At 41.8% G+C, this 20,251-nt stretch overlaps 1 protein-coding gene across 2 annotated transcripts in view; it reads right to left on the bottom strand.

Annotated features, from left to right (window-relative positions):
• Positions 1 to 608: 608 nt before the first annotated feature.
• Positions 609 to 20,251, bottom strand: part of NELL2 (neural EGFL like 2) — a 108,113-nt gene continuing 88,470 nt past the window's right edge. The window contains exons 16-20 of one of the 2 annotated variants that reach the window (XM_053404683.1): positions 16,404 to 16,544; positions 10,587 to 10,780; positions 6,959 to 7,135; positions 5,756 to 5,980; positions 609 to 1,372 (exon numbers count right to left, since the gene is read on the bottom strand). In XM_053404683.1, the coding sequence (XP_053260658.1) occupies positions 1,322 to 1,372; positions 5,756 to 5,980; positions 6,959 to 7,135; positions 10,587 to 10,780; positions 16,404 to 16,544 (788 nt within the window). In that variant the 3' untranslated portion in view covers positions 609 to 1,321. The remainder of the gene's footprint in view (positions 1,373 to 5,755; positions 5,981 to 6,958; positions 7,136 to 10,586; positions 10,781 to 16,403; positions 16,545 to 20,251) is intronic. The other variant, XM_053404684.1, reaches the window with a different exon arrangement.

Below are 20,251 nucleotides of genomic sequence, written 5' to 3' on the forward strand. Positions count from 1 at the left end.
AGACAGGAGTGCCTGGCGTGCTCTGGTCCATGGGGTCACGAAGAGTCAGACATGACTAAACGACTAAACAACAAAACAACAACAACACCTTTACCTATATCTGATGATCACTCCTGCATCCCAGTCAAAGAATCCATTGTTGTGAAGTTCTACCTACATTCAGAAGAACAGAACTCTAACAGCTGCTTGACTTTGTACCAGAAACTGTACAATCCTGTGCATGTCTACACAGAAGCAAGTGTACACTGGGGAGTGTATAAAGGATTTTAGAGGACTGGCATAAAGCTACAATCCTATCCACACCTCCTTGGAATAAGTTCAAGCAAATCCAGTGATACTTACCTTCGAGTAAGCATGCATAGGATTCTGCTGGTTTCCTCCACAGAGTTTGATTTGTGTATCAAACAGCTGTTATCGAACCTCCACTGCAAAAGCCCCATTAAAACCAGTTGAAGTAATGGCTGCAGAGGTAAGACCTGGTAGAATGCACTATTGTCAAATAAAACTTGCCAAATGGGAAATTTTACTTACAACAATGTTAGCAAAAGAAGAGAAGCAATGAAAGAATGCATTCTGTAGCCCGCAACAATGACAGATACTCAACAGTATAAGGTAAGAGAAATATTTATTTAAATTTTGCACAAGAACGAGCTTATACTGAACAAATTTAATCAAGAACTAAGTGCAGTCGAACGAGGAAATATAGATGACTTCTCCCATCAGACAATATTAAGTAGTCATGCCTGTGCATTATTATAATTTTTTTACAATAACTTGAATCAGTTTCTCAGAGCTGTACATATGTTGTTGCAACATTCAGTGTTTCCAAAAGATATCTTCCTTTTAAAAAAGATTTCTGGCAAATTCTGTAGTGAGCAATAAAAAATAATGATGATGTAGATTCAAATATCATTAGGCTACAAAATAAATAAATCTGTGGCCATGGATGAGGTGTATTTTCAAAACTCCAGAAAGCTTTATACATTCTTGAGGATTCTGACACCTTTATACGCACAACATGTCAATTTTCCTCTAGTCCAGTATCTTACATAATGATGTCAAACACAGAGTGGACCAGAAGTTGAACCTCACACCCAAACACAGGTTTATACATCTGAAGTCATTACTAGTCTTACACGTTTCACCCAGAATGAGGAAAGTGACAGCTCATTCAATTCATAGCATTTCTGCACTTTAATTGGGAGGGAAAACTGGTCTTGCTCCAGTTTTGGCTTTATACAATTTTTGGTCTGTAAGTCTTTTGCGAAGGAAAAAATTCTATAGCCAGAAACTGCCTGCCTGTGATACATGGTCATTAGCTTCACAGTTCCTGAAGGCAATGTGGATCCACCGAACAACAAACATGCCCATTCTAGAGAAGACAAAGAAAAACAAAAGAAAGTGATTCACATTCATGCAAACAACTTTGTTTAAACAGAGTATAAGCATTTACACATGACTGCTTGGACACGTGCTGAAATACCAGCATTTGCTATCTAGTAATTCTGCATTAAATTCTTTCTGATGTTCCGGTGAAAATTAACTTAGTGGCTTTTTTACTTCTGAATGTCAACATAAAGAGAGCAATTTGAGTTCCCATCAGGCAATCATCCAATGTATTTGCATGGCAGAGGCAGATTCCACTGCTGAGCCATGCTGTCAGCAACCACACATTTGCACAGTGCAGAGCGAGGCAAATGCTGCTTTCATGAATGCTCAGCAGTTCCAAGGAGGAAACTGCCACACGAGCCAGCACTCTTCACTAATGTAAAGAAAGGACTGCAAGAAAAAATAACACTCAAATTTTTTTGTAGCTTACAGTAGCCTTCCTTCCTTTTCACCTGTTTTACTAGCCAGAAGCAGTGCTTTTTTCAGGAGATACTGAAGGGTTGAACTTTCAATGTTGTTAAAAAGTGTGGCACTTACGGTAACAACTTCATGGTGAGTACCAGCACCTATTTTTCTAGAGGAGGAAAAAAGCACTGGCCAGAAGTAACTTATCCAAAAGCTTTTTACAGGCCTAACTTAAAGTAGTGTTTCCATTAAATTGAATTGTTAGGTGAATGAAACTGGAGAAATAACTTTTGCAAGTTTCCACAATTCATTTTAGCTATAAAGTACTGATGCACACGAGATGGATAACCATGTCCAGAAGCTAATTAAATAGAGGTATTAAGATTGTAAATTAGCTGAAATCCGTTTGCTTTGGTTTAAATTGAACTGTATGTTCTAGCAAGCAGCACTAAATAAGCTTTCCCCCATGTAGCTTGGTTTAAATGGCTTGTGGATGGGGCCTGATTTCTCCCAATTATAAAGCCTAGGCCTACAATGCCTCCACCTTGCTGCACCTAAGCAGATGTGGGTCAAGGCAGCATCTGGCTGGCCCATCTATTGTATGCAACCTTGAGTTTCATGATGGAAGAAAGGCAGAACATTAAGGCACTAAATAGATAAATTTGCAAACATGGATTTGTGGAGCCTTTGGACCCCAAAACTCAAACTTAATTTACGTTTCTTCATCCGACACACATTTCCCGTGAACAGAGGGAAAGATGTGATTGAATAAACTTAAACTATTCAAGAAAGGGAGGATAAAATTGTTTCTCCTTCCCTTTCCCAGTTTGGTTCTCTTACAGTACAGAAGTTTAAAGTAGGTGATTGTTCAGAAAAACAATACCAAAACAAAAGCAAAGACATTTTGATAAAGTCACACACTTGAAAGGACTAAATGCAATTACCTGTCAATTCTGACTACATTTACTTGCTTTCAGTAGAAGTTTGGTGGGAACTACATGTTTATCTTCATATTGGGATGCAAGTGAAGAGAGAAACAAATTGTCTCTCTGTAATATTTTGGCACATTTAGCTGTGTACAGTGGCGGACTTACATTTTTGTGGCCCTGCAGCTTGAACAGTTATGGGGGCATTTTCGCAACCAGCAATAAGGTCTGGCTAACCACTGTTACTCAATGGGGTTGTTCCATGACAGTTCACCACACCATTACATCATCTGTGCTACTGACTCTCAGACTTTGGGATTGTTGAAATATATACAACAAAGAAGTAATCCATTTGAGTCTTGTGACTCAAATTGGGCCTCTTAGACCCAAAAGTTTTAAGCAGTGTGGACTTAAGGCACTTCTGGAGCCCCTCCAGGATTAGCTTAAGCATCACCATTTTCGCAGCAGATCCACCCCTCCCTGTATAGTGACATTTTCAAGTTATGCATTTCTCTGCTTTCTTATCATTGGCTGCTGCTGGTGACTGTGTGGAAAGACAGACTCCATAATGCCAGAACACTGAGGTGTGCTTAGACATTAAAGGAGGAAAGATGTTGACATGAGCTTGCCAGTTCCGGTGGCAGTCCCATGTTAAGAACATCACATAGTTACTGCCTTTATAAACAAGTTTAGCCTACGGCACCTGGTATACCCAGGTGGTCTCCCATACAAGTACTAACCAGGCCTGAACCTGCTTAGCTTCCGAAATCAGACGAGATCGGGTGTATTCAGGGTACAAGTTTGCTTAGAATTGCATTTGGGCAATTTGTTATTTTATTTTCTTCACTTGCTGTAGAAAACCATGACAGCAATCCTGCTGTTCACTTTTTCCACTTGGAGTTTTAAAATGGTTTTGTGCTTAAAGCTGCTTCAGCCAATGCTCGGCTTTTCTGGATTCTTAAATGATTTTATGTAAACCTATTTTGTTGTAGCTTGGCTACAGAGGCTTATCCTGCAGCTCTGACCTTCTGTGAGATGCACTCTATTAATGTACAGAGCATTAATGTTTCATTTTTTACTGTATACACAGTATACTGTACTATTAGTCTAATTTGAATGACCTTTTTGGATTGTTTTAAAATTCAGGTGCCAAAATGCTTATACCATATGTTAGGCAAGAAATAAAGCACCGATTCTGTTTCAAGGATAAAGTGGTATATTATGATTTCCAGTGCATCAACATAAAAAAAACCCCAGCTGCTCTTTCATTTCACATATTCTTCCCCAGCCATTCCCCTGTGTATGTGGTTACAAGGAAAAATAAAATCTAGATGTATGCTGATAAATCCATAGAGTAAACAAAAAAAAATTAGTCCACCCCTAAATTTGGGAACAGATATGGAATGGGTGGTCCCTGGGTCACAACATGGGGGCCACAGATGAGCACCCCCCCAACGGTGGATCAGGGAGTTATGCACAGTCCTAAAATTACAGCTGAGTTTTCTTTTCATCCACTAAGCTGCAATCCTATAGACAGTTACTTGGAAATTAGCTCCATTGAAGCCAGTAGGAGTTACTTCAAAATAAGCGTGTAAAGGATTACACTGTTAGGTTGTGATCCTGTAACCCATTACTTGGAGCCAACCCCACTGAATGCACATGAGCTACTTTCAAGTAAAGCTGCGCAGGCATGGATCATATGGATGACATAATAAGACTGTGGATGTTGGGAAGAGGAGGTGGTAAATGTTCAATTTATCTAATTCTGCTTTATTGGTATGAGTTAAGAACATAGGAAGACCCTGCTGGATGAGGCAATAACCCATCTACTCTATCATGCTGCTTTCACAGTGGACAACCAGATGCCTATGGGAAACCTGCAAGCAGGACTTGACTGCAACCTTTTCCTCATTTGTGATTCCCAGCAAATGGTATTCCAAGGCATCCTCCCTCCAACCGTGAAGGCGCAACATAGCCATGAGGGCTAGTAGCCTTATCATTCATAATCTTCTTTTTTAAGCTATCCAAGGTGGTAAACACCACAACCTCCTGTGGGAGCATCTTCCACACTTTAACTACATGCTGTGCAATTTTGTCTACCCTACATCTTCACATCTTCAGCTTCGTTGGAAGTCCCAGAGTTTTAGTGTTATGAGAGATGGAGAAAAAACTTTTCTCTATCCACTTTGTCTGCACCATGAAGAACCTTATTCACCTTTTCTCTAAACTGAAGAGCCCTAAAGGTGGGGTGGCGTGTAGCAGGTAGAGTCCTTGTTTGGGTTCAGTGAGAAAAGTAGGAAATGCACTTTACATCACTTGTATAAATGAGAACAGTTTATTCCAGTCCCTTTTTCTTAACTATTTTTAGAGGCTGCAAGAGTCATGTCAGCATATCACTGTGCACCCTTCTTCTTCAGATAAGTGTTTCTTGTTGACCCTGAGGAATACTAAAGACCCAAATTATCATGTGGATTCTGTTCCCTTCACTTTATAAAAGCAAGGAAGGAATGGCTGTATTTCCATTATTGCCACGACAGAACATGAAAAAGTGTTTGATCACCGCAAAGCTTCAAGATTGTCTTGGGTAATTTTCTTCTCTTGACAGAAAATACTTTTTTGGGGGGGAGGGGAGGTGTAGAAGGTTATAGCCTATATGAGAAATCGTTTGATAGTTTAAATATCTTCAAAATACCCCCCAAAAAACTGATAACAGCAAGATCAGCAATCACAGCTGAGCCAATATATTTCCATAAAAAGTATACCATATGTAGATGTATAGAGGGCTAGATAGCTTCAAGGTCAGACAGTGTGTGGACTTTGAGAATTTTGCCTTGCTGGTACATCTAAACCATTATCCAGATTCTTGAATGCTCCTGTCCCCCTGGCAGAAAAGAATGATGTCAACAACACTGAATGATTTATGTTGCAAGTGTGGAAAGAGACATCCCAGTGACTAGATGAGATGCATCAATATTTATAAACCGTAAGGCCAACTAGAAAAGACCCTTCTACAGCTTGATTTAGCTCTTCAGTACCTTGCACTGGCAGAGGGTGCATTCTGTGCCATGCTTGATCCAAGAGGACCCGGTGAAGCGAACCACATTAGTTTCATCCAGACAAGTCTTGGTGATATCGTTTCTAATGGTATCTGCTTGACAGGGGTCAGTGACGCAGTGAGGGCAACATTCATTCTCAGGGAGGGTGCTGAATTCACACTCCATATCTGGACAAGGCAAGGGCCAACAGTCCACTTCACCCTGCTGTTTTTTTTAAAAAAAATGGACAAAGGAGCATTAATTCTACGTTGTTATATCATCATCATTCATATTATGTTAAGACACTATTATACCATCATAAAAAGGGACAGGGAAGCTTGTTCAGGCTGAGGGCCATGTTGAGTGCTGCTGGGGGTGCATTTTCCCACTAACCTGCCAGAAGCCCCATTGAACACAGTGGGACTTCTAACAAAAAATGGCAGAGGTTTGTGATGTGGATTTGTTTGCCATTACTAAAGGCAAGCAATGGAAACTGAATGATAAAGGATCTAGCTCTGAGAAAACTGGGCATGCTAAAGTCACATTGATTTCAACAGAGTTAAGCAGTGAATTGTTCATGTAGTTCCACGGATCTCAAAAGGTGTCAAGCGTGTTTTGAATTGCACCCTGTGCTGGGGGAAAACTTCTTTCCGTGATAAGGACTCACTTTCAATAAATATTTGCAGTATACTCCTTGGGTTTCAATTATTTCAAGCTGCTCTTTCAACCATTTTTTTACAGTCAAATATGAACAATAGATTTTCATGTTGTGATTAGATGTATCTTCAAGTTACAGAAAAAGGAGATCCCAACTAAACATCATGGGGGAAAACTTTCTGACAGTAAGAGCTGTTTGACAGTGGAATGGTCTCCCTTGAAAGGTTATGGTCTCTTCCTTCCTCGAAGTTTCTTAAGCAGAGGTTGGGTGGCCATCTGCTATGGATGCTTTGGCTGATATTCCTGCATTGCAGGGGGTTGGACTAGATGACCCTTGGTGTCCCTTCCAACTCTAGAATTCCATGATTCTATCTACAGTCTGAAATTTTCAGTCTCTGATCAATTGATCAATAGAAAAATTTAATTTCATTTTTAAAAAACTGATTGAAACAAACATGCACAATAAAAGAACAATTAAGGCAGATGTAACTCATAATGATTGCAAATGGTTTTGATTTAATTGTCTATTGTAGGAAGAGGACTTACCAAACAGCGGCATTGTTGACAATTTTGAACCCAGGTGTCTCCACTGTTGTATAAGATCTCACCGCTTTGATGTAGACACTGACTGCTAAGCCTTGGGTCACATTCAGGGCAGCAGAATAAGTCAACTGTGGGGTTCTCACAATCACATACCATTCGCCGACACATTACGTATCCACTCTACCATTGCAAGACAGAGCAGCACACAGTAAAAGTTAGAATCAGCTTTCATAACTATGGTGAGGGAAGTGAATAACTAACAGTTTGCGAAGCTACAGGACTAGTTTAAGAATGGGAGATTCAGGGAAGTCAAAAGGAGGAAATGGTTCTTCACACAGTGCACAGTTAAACTATGGAAAGCACTTCCACGAGATTTGGTTTAAAACAGGATTAGACTAATTCACTGAAGATAAGGCTAAGTTCTACCTCCACTGCCTCAGAGCAACAGTCACAAGTGAGGAGTGTGCTATTGCATGCAACTAGAAAGGCCTTTTGTGTAAGTCTGCAGGGCTCTTCTTAAATTCTCAAAGCTAATTTAAAATGAAGGAAAGGATTAAAAAATTGTAATATTGTGCGCAATTGACAATATAATGGTTCAAATAAGGATGGGCTATGTTCTTTGAATATAGTGGGTTGGATCCAGTTGTGACCTTGCTCTGGCAGAAAGAGCTACTGTTGGTGCAAATTGTGGCATGTGAGTTTTGCCGACAGCTCCTCCCACCTTGCCATAATAATAATAATAATAATAATAATAATAATAATAATAATTTATTATTTGTACCCCGCCCATCTGGCTGGGTTTCCCCAGCCACTCTGGGCGGCTTCCATAGAAACAAAAAATACACTAAAATATCATAGATTAAAACTTCCCTGAACAGGGCTGCCTTAAGATGTCTTCTGAATGTCAGGTAGTTATTTATCGCTTTGACATCTGATGGGAGGGCGTTCCACAGGGCGGGCGCCACTACTGAGAAGGCCCTCTGCCTGGTTCCCTGTAGTTTTGCTTCTCGTAATGAGGGAACCGCCAGAAGGCCCTCGGCGCTGGACCTCAGCGTCCGGGCAGAACAATGGGGGTGGAGACACTCCTTCAGGTATACTGGGCCAAGGCCGTTTAGGGCTTTAAAGGTCAACACCAGCACTTTGAATTGTGCTCGGAAACGTACTGGGAGCCAATGTAGGTCTTTCAAGACCGGTGTTATGTGGTCTCGGCGGCCGCCCCCAGTCACCAGTCTAGCTGCCGCATTCTGGATTAGTTGTAGTTTCCGAGTCACCTTCAAAGGTAGCCCCACGTAGAGTGCATTGCAGTAGTCCAAGCGGGAGATAACTAGAGCATGCACCACTCTGGCGAGACAGTCAGTGGGCAGGTAGGGTCTCAGCCTGCATACCAGGTGGAGTTGGTAGACAGCTGTCCTGGATACAGAATTTACCTGCGCCTCCATGGACAGCTGTGAGTCCAAAATGACTCCCAGGCTGCGCACCTGGTCCTTCAGGAGCACAGTTACCCCATTCAGGACCAGGGAGTCCTCCACACCAGCCCACCCCCAAAAACAGTACTTCTGTCTTGTCAGGATTCAACTTCAATCCATTAGCCGCCATCCATCCTCCAACCGCCTCCAGGCACTCACACAGGACCTTCACCACCTTCACTGGTTCTGATTTGAAAGAGAGGTAGAGCTGGGTATCATCTGCATATTGATGGACACCCAGTCCAAACCCCCTGATGATCTCTCCCAGCGGCTTCATATAGATGTTAAAAAGCATGGGGGAGAGGACGGAATCCTGAGGCACCCCACAAGTGAGGGCCCAGGGGTCTGAACACTCATCCCCACCACCACTTTCTGAACACGGCCCAGGAGGAAGGAGTGAAACCACTGTATAACAGTGCCCCCAGCTCCCAGCCCCTCTAAATGGTCCAGAAGGATGTTATGGTCGATTGTATCAAAGGCCGCTGAGAGATCCAGCAGAACTAGGAAACAACTCTCACCTTTGTCCCTAGCTCACCGGAGATCATCAACCAGCGCGACCAAGGCAGTTTCAGTCCCATGATGAGGCCTGAATCCCGATTGGAAGGGATCCAAATGGTCCGCATCCTCCAGGCATGCCTGGAGTTCTTCAGCAACCACGTGCTCAATCACCTTGCCCAAGAATGGAAGATTTGAGACTGGGCAATAGTTGGCCATACTGGCCGGGTCTAAATATGGTTTTTTAAGAAGCGGTTTAATGACCGCCTCTTTCAGCGGATCTGGGAATGTTCCCTCACAGAGGGAAGCATTCACCACCCCGCAGAGCCCATCGCCCAGCCCTTCCCGGCTTGCTTTTATTAGCCAGGATGGGCAAGGATCAAGGAGACAGGTGGTTGGTTTCACGCGTCCAAGCAGCCTGTCCACATCCTCGGGGGGTAACGGATTGAAATTGATTCCATGCAACTTGACTAGACAGACAGAGCTCTAGCACTCTCCCGCCCCAGCCCTGCTCCCACGGTGGTGTCTAGCTCCTTCCGAATATGAGTGATTTTATCTGCAAAAAACTTTGCAAAATCGTTGCAGGAGATCTTGGGGTCTTTACAAGGCCCCGGTGGTAAAGGTGGTTCCGTTAAATTGCGAACCACCTGAAAGAGTCTCCTGCTACTATTTTCTGCAGATGCAATAGAGGCGGCGAAGAAAGTCTTCTTCGTCGTTGCTATCGCCACTTGGTAGGCTCGACGTTGAGCTCTAACCTGTGTCCTGTCAGATTCGGAGTGAGTTTTCTGCTACCGACGCTCTAGCCGTCTCAGCGATTGTTTCATCGCCCTCAGCTCCGAAGAAAACCACGGGGCTGTCCGGGCTCCATGCAATCGGAGAGGGCGCTTTGGAGCCAGACAGTCGATAGCCCTGATTAACTCCACATTCCAGCGGGCCACCAGGGAATCAGCTGAAAGGCCATCAACATGGGATAAAGCATCCCCTACCACTCTCTGGAAACCATTTGGATCCATTAAGTGGCGGGGGCGGACCATCCGAATTGGTCCCACCTCCCTGCAGAGGGGAAGGGTCGCGGAGAAGTCCAGTTGCACCAGGAAGTGATCTGACCATGTCACTTCTTTTGTTTCACTTTTACTTAGTGTCACGTCACTAGAGATGAACACCAGGTCTAAGGCATGTCCATGACTATGAGTTGGGCCAAACTTATTCAGGGACAGCCCCATGGAGGCCATGCTTTCCATGAAGTCCCGAGCAGCCCCTTGTAAGGTTGTGTCGGCATGGATGTTAAAATCCCCTAGGACAACCAAACTAGGTGTCTCCAGGAGAAAATCCGCCACGACCTGAAGCAGCTCGGACAGGGAATCCTTGGTGCAGTGGGGAGGTCAGTACACCAAAAGGAATCCTGTACTGCCCCTATCGCCCAACTTCCAGAACATGCACTCAGAAAACTGGATCTTCCCAGAAGATCTTCCCATCTGTTGGAAACAGGAAATTTGGGCTAAATTGATTATTTTTCTGCCTCAGTAAATCGGCAGTGGTGACTTAGGCTTACCACCTTCATCCCTTGGAGGGGTGGAGGGAACAAACTATTCTATCTTCAGTTTCTTGCTTTGCTTTTTCACCTTCTCCCACCCCTCAAAGAACCCCCTGCTAATGCTGATCAGACTTACCTGGCAGGAGCAGACAGAGCACCTATCGTTCTCCAAAACCCAAATCTGCCCATTGTGTTTAATTTTGCCTTCGTGGACACAGTCACCTGTGCAGTTCTTCCCATGGGGACACCGGCAGTCATAGCCACCATCCAAGTTAAAGCAAATGGTGTCATTGGCACAACTGTGCCTTCCTGTCGCACATTCATCAATGTCTGCAAAGAAACAACCATGGACTGATTTTAAACTAAAGACACTAACAAAAACTGGCCTGGCTATAGTTGATAGAAATTGTCCTCACCCATTAAGCCTCAGTTCCATAGTAATATGCATTCAAGTCTAAATTATTCTTATTACAATTTACACACCATTAATTACGTGAGTGGAAGTTCAAGTGAAATAACTGTGCGGAGCCTTACTTACTGTATATTAAGCAAGGAAATTCTTATACGAACTTCCAGATATTAGCTTTAAGTACTGGGGTAGTATTCTGATTCAATCTATCATACCCTTGGATTCCAACTTGCTGAGGTTCAAATTCATGGGTACCTTGAAGTTGACTGGGCCAGGCCAAAGGGCTACTTGATTGCTAGCCCAATATGTGGGGCTGCTGTGACCCATATGAGAAGAAGAACTGTTGAGAGTTCTTGGAGGCAGCCCCAACCTACATTGCAGAATTGAGGACCCATGTGGCACTGGAAAAAGCAGAACTGCCAAATACTCAGATAAGCCTTAAGTTTGCATGTGGCTTGTAGACCCAGACTGAGCTCCCTCTGCCTTGCTGGTGCAATCTACAGCTGGCATACCTTCACTGCATCACAACATTCACCAGGGATGGAGAACCTTGGCCCTTGGCTACATTTCCAATCAGCCCCAGGCTGCATGGCCAATAGTCAGTGACCATCTGGAGGGCCAAAGGTTCCCCAATCCTGATATACACCTTGCTCAAGCTGGGTGAGTAAGGCATGTGAGAAGAGAATGGGTGTTGCTATGCCTGTCAGCTAGCCTCATTTTCATCATGCAACAACCCAATATGGTTGCCAGCATTGGCTCCAGGATAGCTTGCAATTTGGAACCATCCTCAGATGCACTTCAGGTACATGGGTTATGCTTTTATGGGCTATGGAGTATTTAAACAAGAACAACATGGACTTCAAGGACATTGTTAGATGTGATCAACACAAGTTCTTCCTTGTTATATCTTAAGTTTACTTCATCTAACTTTTCCATCAACTCCTGCCTTGTTGAGTCTCAACTTTAGGGACAAGCTAGTTTCTGTTCTTACTGGAAGCCTGAGGACAACTCAGACTCTCTACTACAGCATCAGGTCTTTTAATTACAGCTGTAAAAAGTGGCATTTGCAGGGTGGCAGAGCAATAAAGGGAAAACTTTGTTTGCTGATTAAACTGTATATCAAGTTTATTTAAGTAGATTTTGTTTTAGTTTTTTTAAAACAGCAAGCAAGCCAAGATCTCACAACTAAACATATTAAGCCAAAACATACAAAACAGATTTTAAAGGTGATATAACCAATATGGGCTATGGGTAATAAATATGCTGAATCCTTTAGAGCTAAAATCAGACCCTCGTGGGGGAGCAGCCAAGTACACTTGCCCCAGGCCTCAGAAGGCTAAACTGGCAGGGGGCCTCCACCAGAGGCCTGCCAGATTTATGCTGTCATGACAAGAATACCCCGTGCCTCCCAGCCAACTGGGGACCTAATGGGTGGAATGGCCATGTGCAAAATGTATGCACTTACAAGGCTTTGATAGTAAAATCCAGACCTGTGTCACCAGTTCAAATGAGGCAGTGGCACATCTCATAGACAAGACTCACACACCAGGCCTCATATAAGCTCTGCGCAGGCCTGGCTAAACTAGTAGCAGGATATCCATGTATTTACAAATTAATGTGCTTATATATTCTCTCACACGTGCTGTCATTTGCTCTCTAGAGGTGGTCCGACTTCGAGTTCACAAAGTTACAGAAAGTGAGTTGTATCCAATTAAGTTTTATTCAAAGTAAACCCATTGAAATCAACTGTCCTAAGTTACTCATATTCATTAATGTCAGTGGGTCTACTCTGTGTAAAGCTAACACTGCCTACATCCTGAAATCAGCAAGATCTTGAGATCTCCCTGGTTGCATTCATTGCTTGCAGTTTTGTCTAAAAGAGAAGAGTGGTAAGCAACCTTAAAATTTCCTTAAACTAGCATTCAGGAAAGCCTTGGGGCTGCAGGCATGGAGCGTGTGCTACATTTCCTAAATATTATCTTTTAATATGTATTAGTATTATTTTAAATTTTAATTGTTTAACTTTAATATTTTGCAAGCTGCTGCGTAATACTTGGTTTTTGTTTTTGTTGTGCAGGCAGACTGGGTTGCCATGTGCCTACGGCATTCTGGAAATAAATATTATGAAAATCGGCAACAACCAAAAAAAGCAAGGAAATAGACATGAAGCCTGCACAAATGAAATACACATCTGCATTATTTAGCAGCATCAAACTTTCAGCCGTTATCTGCAAAAGTGTTGCACCACAAATCATCCATCCCTGCAAAAATCTTGCTCTACGCTTTGATTTTGGACTGGTAGCAAACCACCATAAAGAGTGAGTTATGTGGTTGACATTTTGTTTACAGCTGTAACAGGAACACCAAGCCCCATAAAATACTGAGAATGGAGGGACCAAACAGAGTGTCAATTATTGCTGCACACAGCAAAAGGAAGGGAGAGAGTGGGAGTTGGAGCTTGGAGTTATCGTTAATTCCAGGCACCAGGTGGTATGTCACTATTATCACTCTCATGTCATTTTAAAATGATACATTATATAAATGCATTGCAGCTTCTACCTCACAGAATTGTGCTGTGTTTCATTATGTACTGCCATGCTATGTAGAACATTTAGCCTTATTTTTTCCTCTGTATTAACAGACTATATGTGTATAATATGTTCCAGCCAATTTGTTTCTCTGTGTTATTTTTATATAATATGGGGACAATATTTTGCACCCCAGTCCTAGTTTTCCAATCGTTGCTTGAAAGTAAAGCTGGTTGCTTTCAGGTTTTCTGCCATTGCTATCCCATGATGCAAACAATCCAACGTCTTGAATCTGGATATGTGTGATAGCCCTGCTTATCCCTTCCGCCTGAAAATTAACCTTCACCAGAAGAAGATACATAACAGACATTGCTTCATTCTGACTTTGAAGGAAAAAAGAATCTCCGAGAAGAGAAAGAAAAATCCATTGGTAGACCTTCAAAGATTAATCTTCCTTCTGTATGATTATGTACAGAATCTGGACCGTCAATGATACAAAAAAAAAAAGTTAAGAGAATTTTTGAAATTTAGGTTTAGAGAAAATAATATCCCCCCTCCCGCAACAATTTGGTTTTAACAGACCATATCTGAGCATGCTGTGTTGTCTTCCTCAAATACATTTCAACCCAAAGCTTATAAATAAATACGACTGGATGTTTTGTTTTAGAAGAGCAGCAGCTTAAAATAACTGCATGCCCACTAACCTGCTGTTCCATGTAATGCCATTTGCCACAGCATCCAACAATCGCTGTGTTTCTAAGCTTGAAATACTGTTGCTCAAATTGCTTTTTGCTAAATGCAGTAGTTTCTACAAGCTGCAAAAGCAGCATAATATTACCCCACGGGTGGCAGTAGGTTCACTGTGCGATAAGAGGTTTCCTTAAAATGTATATTTATTATTTACTGCAAAAGAGGAAGTACATAAAACCAGATGGTTTTTACTCAGAAACCAGTAAAATTTGGGAGTGATTATATGGCTAGCATTGCATCTGCAATCTACTTCTCTCTTTCTGTCTCAGACTGAGAAGTCAGCAGTGGAAGAGGTGAACCATACCTTCATCATTATGGTTAAACAGAGAACACAAGTTAATGCCTTCCTTGCCTTTTAGAGGTACAATTCTTCAGATCAACCCTAAATGCACATAGACAGTAGAATGAACAGTGCACCTTCGAATGGAGGCATTACATTTTAATAGGGCCCATGTGCACAAAATAGCCTGCACAGTTTCCTTCAGGCATAGGTAAACTCGGCCCTCCAGATGTTTTGGGACTACAACTCCCATCATCCCTGACCACGGGTCCTGTTAGCTAGGGATGATGGGAGTTGTAGTCCCAAAATATCTGAAGGGCCGAGTTTGCCTATGCCTGGCTTACTTCATCAGTTCCCAGATTTTTTATCAGGGATTCTTACTACATAATCTGAGCCTGGTCACGCATTTCATGCCTTCAGACTGTATTTGAGCATACAGTTCTACATACTGTAGCTATCTGGAGACAGCAGCAGAGATGGGGCAAGTCCTTGGGAGCCACCATCTTTCTTTCCCCAGTTCTAGCCTGGAATGGGACTACAGTCCATCATAATATGTCGTTCCCAATGAGGCACTGTAATAGAACATGGCAGCTCGCTGAGTGTCATTTGCAGCTTCAGCACTGATGGAAACAATAAGCTGTTTTTAAAAAGAAGAAAACAATACAACAATACCTCTGCCAATTATTCTAATAAGCCTGAGCCTACCATTCTGCACCATTTTTAGAATTCCTCCTATCTCCCACACCTGAGGAAACTGTTGAATTTCTGCCCAGTTCCATAGTTTCTGAATGGCTGATAGGAACAGGCTAGCGTTTCTGGTTTAGCACTAGATAGAACTAAGAGTTGTATCCAACATTCTCTTGAGCTTAGTGGACAGTGAGTTTTAAAGCTGCGCAATCTATTGAGCAACAGAAGTTACCAGTGACATGCTTATTTTTGTATTCTCTTACACAACATCCCACTGCCACATCTAGAAGAAGGAAAACTCTAGGAGAAGGAAACCTCCACTGCCTTGCTGCCATACTCATCTGTGAGAAAGGCTTGGGGAGTAAACCTCGAGGAAAAATCCATACCCGCTGCCTTGTGAAACATCTTTAGGAGAAGAAAAGGCTAAAGAGTAAACCCTACACAAATCTGCAGTACAGTCCCTAAGACAGTTGGATGGCACCTTGTACGCTTCTTTCTTTCCATTAACTTCCTTCCATGGATTTAGCTTTGTAGCCAAGCTATAGTGTGCAGTGCCTTTTTTGACATGAATATGTACCACTGAGTGCTGGGACCCTGTTTCTTTGAGTTGTGAAGGAGAAGCAAATCAAGAAATCTATGAGAAAATGAATCCCTTTTACACTTGGTTATGGATCAGGCTGCTCTTCTGGTCTGGGTGTGATAGGTTTCTGGAAGTGATATAGGGTGGTATTCAACTAAGTTCTAATTAGATTAGAACCTTTGATGTTTACAGACCTAACTTTGTCATGATAATTAATTTCAGTGGGTCTGCTCTGAGTATTTCACACTGCTGGAAAAATCCTCAGTCACAGAAATCCTGAGTTTTCTGGAGAAATCTATCATCTATCTATCTATCTATCTATCTATCTATCTATCTATCTATCTACCTATCTGTGTACCAATTGATTAATTGCAGATTAATATTATTTTAAAAAATATTTCTCTTTGTCTGTTTAGGTCATCAAAGAATTTAGGTTCCCTGGGTCAGAAAGTACCTTGAAGCTTACATTTGAAGATGGCCCAAGCACAATGAATTCAGTCTGGGGCCTGGTTTGCACAACATGCAAGGCCATGCAAGAGTATGAGCTCTTAGAGAGGATTTTGCAGCCACCTTAGTCCTTTTTGCTGCTACACCACACTGAGCGAAGCCAAGTCTGGCTTAGAGTATCGTGCAAACCAGGCTAAAGTCAGCCACACCAAGCATGACTCAAACACAAATGCATAGCAAAAGCACATAAATTATGCTACCCCTTTACTGACCTTCACATGACTCTCCACTTGGTGAAAACATGCCATTATCATGGTAACCATCCCTGCACTCACAGTGGTACCATCCAGGGAGGTTAATACAGGTGGCCCGGCTGTCGCACTGAACAAAGCCATCTGAACATTCATCAATGTCTGTTCATCAAACAGAAAAGGGAAAACAGCAACAAGACTGTAACATAAACTAGCATAAGCTGCTGTTTGTGGACACACAAAAGAAACTGATGCATTCGTGAACAGGATATATGAATATTTCTAAGCAGAAGTGTTTAAACTCCATATCCTAGTATGCAATAAATCTAATAGGAACTGGAACTTTGCAAGCCTTCTTGAAAAAAAATGTGAAATGAAAAATAAATGAGAACCATAAACAAAACAACATTAAATTATACTCTGTATTGTTTAAACATTTCTAATTCATTCAATGAAGACAAATGATAAACAGACTGCTTTGTGTTTCAACTGACCATGGCAAGCGGGGAAAAATATGATTCCAGCAATAGTTATATTTCTAGCCATTATCTCCTCCCGGCAATCCTTACACCAGGCTGCCTCATGTAAACCAGGATTATCTATTTCTGTAGAATGTCAAGACATTAAATCCTAACTCCCATTATCTAGGAGCTAATGCTGCTGGGAATGACTGCAAAGACTGCTGAGAGAAGAGAGAGGATAGTCCTAAACACATTTTTGAATATGAATCGCACCATTTGATTCTTAATAATTAGAAGACTTTTTGAGCTGTAACAAACAATTTTCCTGGACCTACATATTGTTTTCCCAGAGAATGTGAAAAGGTAGAACTTTCAAGCCACACAAGTGATTGTACCAAATCTCTGCAGATGCTGTTTAGTACTTCTCTGAGAAGTGGAACAAAAAAAAATAAGAGAGAAGTAAAGCAAATCTATGTCTAGAGTTTGCTAAAGTAATAAAGAGTAAGTAGTGAACAGTGCTCTACAAATTAGTTCCAGAAATAGAAAGGACAGCAGCTAGTGTATTAAAAACCAAACAAACTAACAAAAACCCACATAGGAACAATTGATGCAGCTCTCTCAAAAAACCATAGTATTTCATTACACCTTGGGGGAAATGCTTAATTTGAAATCTATCTTGTTTGGCAATATTGATATTCCCAGTTACAACAAACCAAGACTATGGTTGGACCCCCCCCATTCTACATAATGCATAAATTGGGTAATTAATGAAGTAAATCGCATGCTACAATGTTGTGTACTCAGGTTACCATCTACTCTGTGATATGACTTAAAATATATTCCCAGAGTTCATTTCTTTTTGTCAGTTATGCACATTAGACCATTAAGCCTCCTTCTGGCTACCCCTTTATTGTATTAAGCAGCAAATCCAAACCCAATGCTTTTACTTACAGCTTCTCACACCCTCCCTCCCAAATGTTTTTGCAGCTACAGAAGAAAATCTACACCAGACCTTCCAGTTCTGTAACAAATCCCTAGGTGCCTATAAAACAAACTATGCTCAGGAAACTAATTGCAAATTTAAGCCCAACTTCCCTTCTGCCTCTGTCTTTGCTTGCTCTTGGAAAGAGTTGTAAGTGAGATATTGGGTAGCGGAGGGAGATGAGATAAAGATATCAATGAGAATTGTGTTGATTTGGAGGGAATGAACCTTTTTCTGTTGGCAGGAAGAATGCATTTGGACATGCCATACAACACACAAGGAAAAATGAAAGCCTATAATCAGAAATCCCACTGTGTTCCTTGGAAATGATTGTTATGATGCTTTCATGCCAACCACCACATATTGGCCATGTTGGACATCATAGTAGAACACGACTTATTGTGATGGGAATGAGTCTAGCTTCAGCCTGGCCTTGCATGTTTCCTCCCGCTCATCTGACACCTTGGATGCTATCAATGCCTGCTAGTACATATTGGCCAAATCTGAATGCCTTGAGAACCCATGGATTATCATGATGGGAACTAGCATAGCTTCTCCTGGCTTTGCAAACTCCTGACATGGCCACAAAGAGGAGCCTGGAAGTTTCGGCTACAATTTTTGATCAACCCCAGTTTGCCCTGTCAACACCACCTACAGTAACACACTGGTTAATTTTAACAATGACTTGTTTAAAACAAAACTTCAAGCCATAATTTAGGAACGGACTAGGTTAAAACAAACCATAGTTAAAATTAACTAGTTTGGAGTTTGGATGTAAGCTGTGATTAATCAAAACCGAAAGCAAAAACTTCCAATTTCTTTCCTACAACTAAATTGGAGAAGTGTGGCAAAACTGCTGGTAAATCGAGGGAGAGGCTAGGTTCACATCACAATAAACTATAGTTTATCATGATGTCTGAACTAAGCAATTGAATTAAAGGCCACAGTGGCTGTCATACAGAATTCTTGATGGTTTAGGAATAGGGAAAATCTCCAAGCCAAAACCATTAAAATGTTGAATGCAGCCTTTGTTGCAAAGGGAGGTAAGGAGAGAGTTTGCATTTAGAATTATAGCAACTACTTAGCAACATGCATTCAAAATACTGAAAGACAGATTTCTCTCTTGCTGAGAGATTGGATTCATTTACTGAGAACAACAGGAAAGAAAACGCACAAATTAGGTCAAAGGTGTATTAATGAATTAAACAAATTTTGTACTCCTCTCTTCAGAACAACATTGTGACGCTGTAAACTTCCTAATTATGAACAGAGCATCATAGTCATAGGCATTATGCATTTTTATAAGCACTCTTACTGATTATTCAAAAGTGTGGGGCGGGGGGACAAATCTTGATTGACACGTCAGTATTGGTAAACTGAAAGCCAAAATAACTATTCTGTATTTATTTTCCCAAAAAACTGACAAACCAATATCACAAGAAATATTACTTCGGATGAAATGCTTTTACATATGCCAATAAAGAAAGAAATACTCTCCTCTCATTTCCTTATGTCAGAATGCAAAGTTGTTGAATGGAGCTGTGTAGGACTGTCTGCCATTAATATGCTGATGGAAGAATTCTGCTGGTCTCTAGGAAATGACAGATTGTCTGCTAACAACCAATTCCGCTGAAAATGCCTGCAGTCAGTCAGTCAGTACTGAATAGTATTCTATTACCCTCTAAACTAGAGGTCTAAAGCTGCGGCTGCAGCCCATCCCTTGAAGCAAGGGATGGACAACCTTTGTTTCTGCCAAGGTCTGCATCATGTCCTCAGGGATAATCTGTAGGTGGAGACCAACCAAACATGCCAAAAGTCACTGGAGGGAAAACCAATGATGGGTGGAGCCAGGGTTTTTTTCCCAGCTGGAACCCTGTGGCAGTTCTTCAGCAGGTGTTGCAAAGGTTTTATTTGTTCAATTTCTACCCCACCCTTCATCACACAGGGATTCCAGGGCAGGTTCCACACTAAAAACCATAGCATACAATGCATACGTAAGGTAACAAACAAAACAAAAATTTTCAGCCTGTAAAATTCTCAGCTCTTGTCTCCATTGCCAGGGGACACTGATCTGGAGGTTTTGACACAGCTTTATTTTGCCTTCTTCTCAACTCCAGATGTAGCAGTGGATTAGCTAAACACGTTGAATAAAAAATAATCATGCAAAGTGGGTAATAGGGATACCCCTTGTCCTAATTCATGCAAACATTTGTGTGATTTGTTTATTCATTTTATTTCACCACCTTTCCTCCAAAGAACTCAAGGTAGATTAGGCTAAGAATGATAAGCGCAGGGTCATCCAGTGACCTTCATAGCTGACTCTCCAGACCTAGATGAACTGTCCAATCCAGGTTTTCTCAACCTTGGGTTCCCAGATGTTGCTGGACTACAACTCCCATCATCCCTGACCACTGGTCCTGCTAACT

This window comes from Podarcis raffonei, chromosome 10 (assembly GCF_027172205.1).
Source record: "Podarcis raffonei isolate rPodRaf1 chromosome 10, rPodRaf1.pri, whole genome shotgun sequence".
NCBI classification, from domain to species: Eukaryota; Metazoa; Chordata; class Lepidosauria; order Squamata; family Lacertidae; genus Podarcis; species Podarcis raffonei.